This window comes from Sorex fumeus, unplaced genomic scaffold (assembly GCF_029834395.1).
Source record: "Sorex fumeus unplaced genomic scaffold, SorFum_2.1 ptg000162l, whole genome shotgun sequence".
NCBI classification, from domain to species: Eukaryota; Metazoa; Chordata; class Mammalia; order Eulipotyphla; family Soricidae; genus Sorex; species Sorex fumeus.
In genome coordinates, this window is record NW_026606219.1 from 1,051,451 (window position 1) to 1,062,334 (window position 10,884).

A 10,884-nucleotide genomic window follows, 5' to 3' on the forward strand; every position below is an offset into this window, starting at 1 on the left:
TTATTTATCTATTTTGTTTTGCTGTTTTTCACTATAACAGTAGAGTGGAATCGTTGCACTAAATGCTACAATACAATTAAAATATTTCCCTGTACAATGTTGACTACTGATGTAGTTCAGAATATTTTTGGATTCTCATTAGGCTTTTCACTTGATCCATGGGTTATTTTAGAAATAAATTTTTTTAATTTCCAAACATTTGGAAATTGTTTAGATGTGTTTCTCCTTTTGATTTCTAGATTAATGCTCCTAAAAACACACATTGTATGATTTCTGTTTTATTTAAGTTTGATTAAGGCACAAAATATAGTATACCTAGGTGAATATGTGCATAAAATAAGGATGTATAACTTGTTTTTGTTTAGCATAATGTTTTATAATTGTTCAATAGTTCACTTTGGTTGATCGTGCTAGTCAGATCATCTATGTTCTTTCTGATTTTCCACATACTTGTTCTGTGAATTAATGAATGAGGAGTATTGAATTTTCCCATTGTAATTATGGATTTGTCTGTTTCCCTTTTCAGAGTCTTTCTGATTTAATTTTGAATCTTTTGTTTGGTATATACATTTAGGATTGTTACATCTTTTTCTCTCCCCCCACCCACATCCCCAGTTCTTTGGATTGTTACATCTTGAAGAATTACTTTATTGTTATATGAAGTCCTTCTTTGTCTGATAATTTTTCTTCTTCTGAAACCTATGTTTTCTGAAAGAAATACAGCTACTCCAACTTTTGTTTAATAGGTTTCATCTTCTTACAGATTATGAAGTCTATATAGCTAAAGTAAGATTTTTGTAAATGCTATATAGTTAGGATATAGTTGGTAGAGTCTCCTGCCTGAGCACCAGGCTGTCTTCACTGGGACCCCTCAAAGGGGGGTGGTTGAGTTTCCCTCCCTGCCCTGAGCAGAGCCCGAGCAGCCCCACACCTCTATTACCCAGCCACAGCCATGCTCAAGGCCACTCTCCACATGCTTAGACAAGCCTCACGCATGAAGGAACTGGCAGAGGAACCCAGGTGCGTGGGTCCCGGGGCTGAGATCTCTAAGCCTGCTCGGATCGGGACTGGGCCTCCTCCACCCAGATCCCCCATTTTCCAGTAGATAGGCAGTTAAACCCACAAACTGCCCCCAGTGCCATGAAATCCCATCAATGGCCAAGATCCAGGGACTATAAAACAAAGCTCCTGGAAGTGTGCAGCCGCATACACAGCCACACAACCTCTTTTAGTCTAGTTATCCTTCTTGGAGAACCCAGCAAGCTACCGAGAGTATCCTGCCCACATGGCAGAGCCTGGCAAGCTCCTGTGGAGTATTTGATATGCCAAAAACAGTAACAATGATATGTCTCATTCCCCTGAAAGAGCCTCCAATGCGGTAAGGAGAGACTGATAAAATCTCAGGGCTAGGACAAATGCAGACATTACTGGTGCCTGCTCGAGCAAATTGATGAATAATGGAATGACAGTGATACAGTGATATAGTTGGTACTTGCTTTCCTATCCAATCTGACAAGTTGTCTTTTAACTTCTGTTTAAATCAGTGTTTCTAAACCAGGGGCAATATACCTCCTGCCATGGGCCACCATGATATTCTAAGGGGGCTACAGGTGAAAATCATGTAAATGGTAGGCCAAGGGATGAGACTATTGGGCCAACCATTAGGACAGGAGGGCACAGGAAGGAAACAAGGTCTGAGGGGGATACAGTCAGAAAAGTTTAAAAAAAACACAGGTTTAGACTGTTCACATTGAAAAGGACTGGTAATTAAACCAACCTCCACTATCTAAGTAGCTGCTTTCTCTTCCATTTGTTCTGTTTCTTGTTACCTCTTTTTCTGTTTACTGTAACTTTTTGATTTTGTGTCACACTCAGCAGTACTCAGGGCTTATTCCTGGCTCTACACTCAGAGATCACTCCTAGTGAGCTCAGGAGACCATATGGGGTGCCAGGGATCAAAGTTGGGTCAGCCACATACAAGGCAAGTGCCATACCCACTGTACTATCGCCCTGGCCCCTGTTTACTAGAACCTTTTAATTATTTTATATTTTCTGTTGACTTATTTATAAATATTTTTCTTTTCAAAACTTACTTAATCGTCAAATTATGTTTTATATTATTCCTGTTTAAATCATTTTAGTTCACCTAATAATTTTATACCATTTCACCTGAAGTATATATAGCCTAATAAATAACCTCACAACATTATATATATATATATATATATATATATATATATATATATATGCTTTTTGGGTCATACCCAGCGATGCTCAGGGGTTACTCCTGACTCTGCACTCAGGAATTACTCCTGGCGGTGCTCAGGGGACCATATGGGATGCTGGGATTTGAACCCGGGTTGGCTGCATGCAAGGCAAACACCCTACCTGCTGTGCTATCACTCCAGCCCCACAACATTATATTCTTAAATTTTTACTCCCATACCTCAGTTATCGTATTCGATATGCCAAACACATGTACTCGATATGCCAAACACAGTAACAAGTATCACAATGGAGATGTTACTGGGTCCGCTCGAGCAAATCGATGAACAACAGGAGGACAGTGACATTGGTACCTCAGTTATATAGGTATATACTTATTATTACATATGTTGTAGGCACCCAATAAGTTGTTAATGCTATTACATTAAATCATCACTTATTTCTAGAATAATTAAAATAAAAATGCCCCTGAAATTGGGGTCCTTGAGGATGGAGGTGGATACACTGGTGAGGCATGTGGTACTGGAATTATGTGCATGAGAAACCATTATTAACAGTATTGTAAATTACAGAACCTCAATCAGTTCTTTTTAAAGGAAAGAAAAGGACAAAACTTGCTCCTGGATCAAAATATATATATCTATAAGCACCACTGGGATGACTCTGGTGGTCTCTGGTATTATAGGACTAATCAGCTCTGAATACTCAGGCCCACCGAACTGCCCCAGGTCTGGGTGTTGTGTCTCCTGGCCTCCTGGTCACTGTTTGGGAGCCCCATCCAATAAAGATGATATTATATTGGCAGTTTCAGAAGAGAGGTATGCAATTGTATTTAAAATTAAAATATTTTTAAACTACAATAAAATATAACTCTTGTTCCATCCATGTTGCTGCAAATTGCATGATTTTATTCTTTCTTACATAGTATTATATTGTGTATGTATACCACAACTTCTTAATTAGTCATCTGTAGTTGGGCATTTGGATTGTTTCTATATCTCGGCTATTTTGTCAAGTGCAATAATGCACATAAGTGGGTGTATGTCCTTTTGGATTAATGTTTATATGTTTTGGAGATAAATGCCAATATCTATTGCTTGATCATATCACCCTGAGAGAAGTCAGTCAGAATGAAAGGGACAGATACAGAATGATCTCTCTCATTTGTGGGATTTAAAGATACATAGAGATGTAGCAACAAAGATCCAAAATCAACATAATTGGGGAACTGACCTACACAACTGAATTGCAAAGGATGAGATGACTAGGTTCCTTGGGGGAAGGAGATGGGTACATTGGTGATAAGTATGGTGTTGGAATTATGGGGAAAAAATTACCAGTAGTATTGTAAACAAAAAAATTTAATAATGTTAATTTTTTTAATGTTAGCAATTACAGACACTGAGTTTCAGGTAACTGGAACTCTACCAACTTTGCAACTTTTCTCTACATCTGAACTGTTGAAAATTTAACAATATTTTATTTTAAAATAAATAAAATAGTATATAAATTTTGGGGTGGGGTGAAGACCTCAGTAGCGTCTTCCACATGGCCGACCCCAGGTTGGATCATATTTGAACATATGGCACCCCATATGGTTCCCCAAGCCCCACCAGGGGTAATCTCTGAGCACGGAGGCAGGAGTAAGCCCTGAGCAATACTGGGTGTAGTCCAAACCAAATAAAATAAATAAAATTTAACTTTTTTTGTTTTGGGGTCACATCTGGGGTTACTCCTGGCTCTGCATTCAGGAATTACTGCTGGTGGTGCTTGGGATGCCAATATGGGATGCCAGGGATTAAACTCGGGTTGGCCACATGCAAGACTAATAACTTACTCACTATACTATCTCTCTCTGGCACTAAAATGTAACTCTTCAATTCATGGGCTGGAGCATACACTTTGCATATGAGAACCCTAGATTAGATCCCCTGGTACCACCCTGAGCACTGCTGGGAGTAGCCGTCCCCCATGATTCAGAGACACACAAATGAATTTCGAAGGAGAGTAGCATGCTGCAGAGATGCCTCTGGACCCCAAATATTTTTTTTAAAAAATTAGAATTACAGTAGCGTTCGACCACTTTCATGGACACACAAGATCTCATACTATTCATAACAAGAGATACAAAATAAATTATTTAGCATCTGCCTATGGGGCAGGCTTGGGTGTTGGTAGTGGGAAAATTTGAAATAATGGTGTTGAGAAGGTGTACTGGTGGTGGTATTGGTGTTGAAATGGTGAATGTAGACAAATACTGTGAACAACTTTATGAAAATAAAATTAAAATATTTTTTTAAAAGTAATGTGGAGTTCATGCCTGCTTCAGTCAGCTTCGTCAGTGGCTGAAGAAATAGCAGTACTCCTATATTTTAAAAAAAGAGTAGGCATTCCCATCAGGCCCACTGATGTGTTTCAGAAACAAATAAAAAACAAATTGAAAAAGTACCTTACTACTTTACGTGCTCCAAGGCAACGTTTAGCTTAGTTTCTTGACTAAGGGCATGGTAGAAGGAGGCAGACGGCAAGACTGGCTGCATGGAAAACCCTTAAATTGTTTTTATCTTGTTATTTTATCAAGTATTTTTGTGCTGCTCAATGGGTATAGACTTTTATGGTTTTCATACACAAGTGAAACCAAAAAAAGTCAGACTATTTACAACACTTAAAAATGTCACACTAGTAATATAATTGCACTGAAGCTATTCCTCATGTAATGAGACTCAATGTAAATTTGTTTTATGATTTAGAGTAGGAAGTAGCTAAAATGATGTATTCCATCTGTCCTTTTCCTTCTTCCCTTTCTCTCACCCTAAAAGAATATGCTAGAGATTCTTCAGGGAGGAGTAAAAAAGATTAATTTTAGAATATATATTCATGTTCAGATACCACTTCTTGGATTTGCTTCTAGGTTCTGTTATTGCATTGGAATTTAATGGAGATAATGCTGTAGAAGGATGTCAACATATTATCAACGAGATATTCAATGGGACCAAGGTATGAAATTTATTCACAATACTTAATTTATATCATTTCATTTTCCTTAAAATCAAATAGTACATTTATGCCTTGGGTTACTTGTAATTAAAGAAACCTTTTCAACAGCTTATGATTTTTACAGCCCTTGGTAAATAATTGGTAACCTAAGCTTCGTGTTTGCCTTGACAACCAAATTTTAATTGCTCATAATGTCACAAAATAAGAATATATTTAAAAACTTCAATAGGGACCATAGAGATAAATACAGCAGTTAGCTTGCCTAACATGTGGCTGACCCAGGTTCAGCCACAGTATCCCATATGGTTCCCCCCAAGCCCACCAAGAGCAGAGCCAGGAGGAGGCCCTGATTACCATCCGAGTGTGGCACCAAAACAAAAAAAAAGATAAAAAAAAACCTTCAATAATATGTGTTTCCATTTGATTTTTTCATCGAATATCTCTTCAAATATATCCTGTTTTGAAAAATGATAAGTTGTAAAATGGTATATTTCTAAGTTTAAATACTTTAGACAGATGTTTGATGCTTCACCAAAAATTGTCCAGTGTTTGATGCTTCACCAAAAAATTGAACTTCACTGATATCTAGAAGTGATATATATATAGGAATCTTCTAAATATGTTTATGAGCTTACAACAGATAAGAATTTTGGACTTAAAAACAAATATATAAAAATATTATATGACGGGCCAAAGCGATAGTATAGTGTGTAGGGCACTTGCTTTGCATATGGCTGAGCTGGGTTTGCTCTCTGGTACCCCATATGGTTCCTGATCCCCACCAGGAGTGATCCCTGCGTGCAGAGCCAGGAATCAACCCTGAGCAACACTGGGTGTGAACCAAACACCAAAATAATTAAATGAGTCAATACTTAATCATTTTTAAATAAATATATGAGACCACCCCCAGTTCTATCCCTGGCACAACATATGGTCTTCCAAGCCCTGCCAGAAGTGATTCCTGCGTGCAAAGCCCCTGAGTAAGCCATGAGCATATCTGGGTGTGGCCCAAAGACCGAGAGAGGAGAGGGAGTGAGAGAGAGAAGGAAATGTTAGTTTTGTACTCTGATTTAGCTTATGGATCCTTGAATTGACTTAATTTTAAAGTACTTTGTCTTTTGTCTAATTTTTTCACAGCAACACTACTAAGGGAGAGGACAAATGTAATCAGATTGTAAATAGGGAAAATAGTTATATGGTTAAATATTAGATTTGAAAGATTTTAAGATTACCTAACCCAAATTCTTTGTTTTGTAAGTGTGGAAATTGAACCCTGAGTGGTTTATAAATTATCAGCATCATACATTTAGTGATGTAGCTAGATTAGAACCCAGATCTTCTAAAATTCCTTGCTGCTATATGAAAAAGCCATTTTGAAGATTCTATTGAGTTCTGCTTTATTGATGTTTAGAAAATAATTCACTTGGCATTTGCCTTGCACACGGCTGACCCGGGTTTGATTCCCAGCATCCCATATGGTCCCCCGGGCACTGCCAGGAGTAATCCCTGAGTGCATGAGCCAGGAGTAACCCCTGTACAACACCGGGTGTGACCCAAAATGCAAAAAAAAAATTCACTTAAAATCAGATATATTTTAGCAGCATTTAAGAACATAATCTCAAATTTTGCTTTTCACCCTATAAGAAAAAGGAAGACACTGAGTGAAATAAACCTTTATTTAATGGCTTTCATAATATTGATGTTATGCTTAAAAAAACAGTAAAATCTCAAGTGCAATATAATAAATCAAAGTATTGTGAAAGCAAACACATTAATTATATAAGTACTTTTTTAAAAGAGCTCAATTTATATTATAGCTTTGGAACTATATTGCATGGACTCTATAGAATATCTACAGATTAAATACTATAAAAGTTGTATTTGAATTTCTTTTAAATGGAAAACTTGTGACTTTGCTCAATGCATGTTGGAATTTGGGGATTTCTAGTATTTTTTCTTTTTTTCTTTAAAATAGATGTTCGTATCCGAAAGCAAGGAAACAGCACAGAGAGACGTAGACAGCTTCTATAACTTTGCTGATATACAGATGGCAATATGAAGCACAGTGCGGAACCCAGGACCTGACATTAAGTATTTTCCACCTTGTGTATTCACAGTGGGTTTTACTAATGCTAAGATGACTGGAGCTTACTTTATAATAAATGAGCTAAATGCTGCAACCTTTTATTTGGATTTCAAAATCAGTTCATTTTGAACTAAGTTTTAATCAGTTTAAAAACCAAGGGCTTCAATTAGCTTGTACTTTGTTTCTCTGCATATAATAGAAAAGGCTAGCAGTAATTTTTAAGCCTAATCAAATGTTCTTTCAAGTCTCTAATAATTTCATTTATCCTCAGTGCACATGGTATTTGTTTGAGAATACATTCCATTGCTTATTTTTTTCACTTTAGAGGGATTTTTATACCCATAAATGCAGTAAAATAATGGATTTCTAGTTGTACAATCTACCAAATGAGATTTTGTATACAAAGCTGACATAATACTTTGTAAATTGAGCTAATTTTTAATTAATAATATTTGGTAATCAGTTTTTCAAGTAACTCTACTAACTGATGTTGGTATAACTATTTAAAGACTATTTTGTAAGTAGTATGATTATTTGAACAAATTCCACATTAGTTTTCAGAAATTGTTGTATCGAAAGATATAACAGTTATCACAAATTCTTTTATTGATCTATTTTTGATAATTCCATTTGCCACTTTATTAGTAACAAGCAATATGAAGTAAATTTGCTTTTGCCTGCTAAGGAACTGACTTGTGGTTGTGGGTGGGAAATTGGAGATACTTGGTGAAGGGAAGGTCACACTGGTAGTGGGATTAGTGTTGGAATATTGAATACCTGAAACAACAATACAATAATATAATATAATATAATATAATATAATATAATATAATACAATACAATACAATACAATAAACAGCTTTGGTAAGTAATGGTGTTTAAATTTTTTAAAAAGACTTCTAGATGATTTTGCTGCTTTATGGTAAGAAAGGATATATGCAGCACTAAAACTGTGGAACCCAATCATTTACTGTTTCTCAAAAAAGGTTATAATTGTTTTCCACTCTTGTGGGCCCTAGGAGAGTTAAAATAAACCCTTGTGACATTTAGGTAAGAAACACTCTGGCATGATGATAAGCTACACAAATCATTTAAAAGCTAGATAAATTTGATTTTCACTAGATATTCTATTCTAATCAAGTAATTTTCAAGCCTCCTAATAAAATTATTTTGGTTGCTTTAAAGCATTATTTTCAAGTCAACCTGACTATAATAATTTACCATGAGTCAGAGAACTATACACTCAATATAAGAAATGTTCAAGATGATAAAATTATTTTGTTTGTTTTAAAGCACTATTTTCCAAATCCACCAGACCATAATTAAGAAGCAGGGAAGAGCTATTTGTTTAAAAATCCCACCAGAGCCACTGAGATAGTTCAAGGGCCAGGACCTCAGTTTGGATCCACAGTACTGCATGGTCCTCAACATTGCTGGCCATGGCCATATTAACCCTCAAGATATCTCCAGGGTGTGGCTTTTGTGATGCCCACTCCACTGGGCCCCAAGCATCACAACATCTATCCCAGTAGGCCAAGAACCACAGGGAGTAGCCCCAGAATTAAACAAAATTAAAACCTACATTTTTGGACCCAATGATCAGATCCAGTCTACAGGGAAATCTATTTGGAGAAGGATATCCCCAGCAATGCTTCAGTACCCAGGTTGTTGCAAGGGGGTCTCCTGTGATAAGTGTAATTTTTTCCACACATTTGAACTATTTCCCTGACCCTCAAGGGGAGGCTTTATATTGAGGGGTTTATTATAAATCCAAAGTAACCCTATAGAAGATGTCGATAGGCTAATCTTGTAAGAATGGACTGAACCTGCATCTACCTAAGATTTCAGAGCTAGGAGAAACCAGCTTTCATATGTCTATTTTTTAAAAGAAACGTAAATTTAATTATATTTTTATAAACCAAGTTTGAAAATAGCCACTTGTAACAATTCCTCTTATGATTGTTACTGGAATGTATTTTCATGTTTGAACTGTTTTGGGAATATTTTCTTACCCGTTCATAACTACTACATTGAATTACATGTTGATGTTCTGCAATAATAATACATTAAAAGACTTTTCACTTTGAATTACTAATACTGGTTACCTACCCTGTGCCTGGCCTTATGAGCATTGCATCACTTCAAGTCCTTTTATAAGAGCATTCTATACTACATAATCAACGTCTCCTTTAAATGAAAATGATTTTATAAGACGTGTAGACTGGGTCGATAGCACAGTGGGTAAGGTGCTTGCCTTGCACATGGCTCATCTGGGTTTGATCTCCAGCATCCCATATGGTCCCCCGAGCACCATCCGGAGTGATTCCTGAGCAGAGAACCAGAGTAACCTCTGAGCATCTCTGGATGTGGTCATAAAACAAAACAAAAAGATGCAAATAAAAATTACGAATAGGTTTATTGGGCCATACCTTCTGTTGCTCAAGGCTTAATGCCCAGCTGAGGTCAGGGCTCACTCCTGGTGGGCTCAGGGTACCGTATTCCAGGGATCGAACCTGGGTCAGCTGCATGCAAAGCAAGTGTCTGCTATACTATTGCTCTGCCCCACCAACAAGTTTAATATAATTTTCATTATAATTTACAAATAAATTCAAGTGGTGATCAGAAGTCATTTTTCCCATTAAGCTAAATATTCCTTCTAATGTAATTACATTGTTAAACTGTTTAACTATATTATCCAGGGTTTAAAATAATGATAGTACTGTGCTTTTCAAAAATTCAAAGCTGAATATTGAATTCTTTATCTTGTATATAGCATTTAGCAAAACTCAGGAACACATAAGGGAGACATTAATTATTAAATTTCTACTAGGTTTAGTGTCTGTTAATCAAAGCCTAAAATTTTATATGCTTGGGTTAGATGAGAGCTTTTGGTTGAGTTTCAGTGGTAGAGTACATATGTGCCTCACGTGTATGAGACCTTTGTTCAGGGTCAAGAATAAAAATAAAATTAAGTGAAAAACAGAGCTTCTTTCCAAGTTTGTCTTTAAAGACATTTATTTGACTTCTGAATGTTTGAAAGATTTTTAAGAATAAGTAGTGCTATGGTTGTTGTGTCTATAATACTAAACTTTGATAGTAAGTATTTACTATCAAGTATTTTCACTTGTAGTACATTTTATTTCTGAGTAGCTTTTGAATTTATAGAAATCATGATCAATAAAATATTAGAAATTTGATTGTTAATCATATTTAAACATTATATTATCTTATTTCTCTTTCTCTTGTGTTAATACTACTAGTCCTTTGCTTCTCTATATTTATGTCTAGATTTTGTATGTAATGTACCCAGTGTTTATAAAATATTATTTGTAATAAATGTTGTTAAAATAAAAATGGCTTAATACTTTTTGTTCGGTTTTGTTGAGCTATAATTGACATTCAGTATTAGTTTCATGTGTACAGCAGGAATTACACATATTATTATGGCAACAAATATAGTTAACATCCATCATCTCATTTAAATACAAAAATAAAAATACTTTTCCTTAAAATAAAAGATTATAGAATTTACTCTCTTTTACAAACGTTTTGGCCACACTTGACAGTGCTCAGGA

General features: G+C 35.8%; 1 protein-coding gene across 1 annotated transcript in view; it reads left to right on the forward strand.

The window, feature by feature from the left end:
- Nucleotides 1-10,625, forward strand: part of RP2 (RP2 activator of ARL3 GTPase) — a 69,828-nt gene extending 59,203 nt beyond the window's left edge. Inside the window, exons 4-5 of the mRNA XM_056107345.1 lie at nt 5,138-5,223; nt 7,199-10,625. Of these exons, the coding sequence (XP_055963320.1) occupies nt 5,138-5,223; nt 7,199-7,282 (170 nt within the window). The 3' untranslated portion in view covers nt 7,283-10,625. The remainder of the gene's footprint in view (nt 1-5,137; nt 5,224-7,198) is intronic.
- The last annotated feature ends 259 nt before the right edge of the window (nt 10,626-10,884 follow it).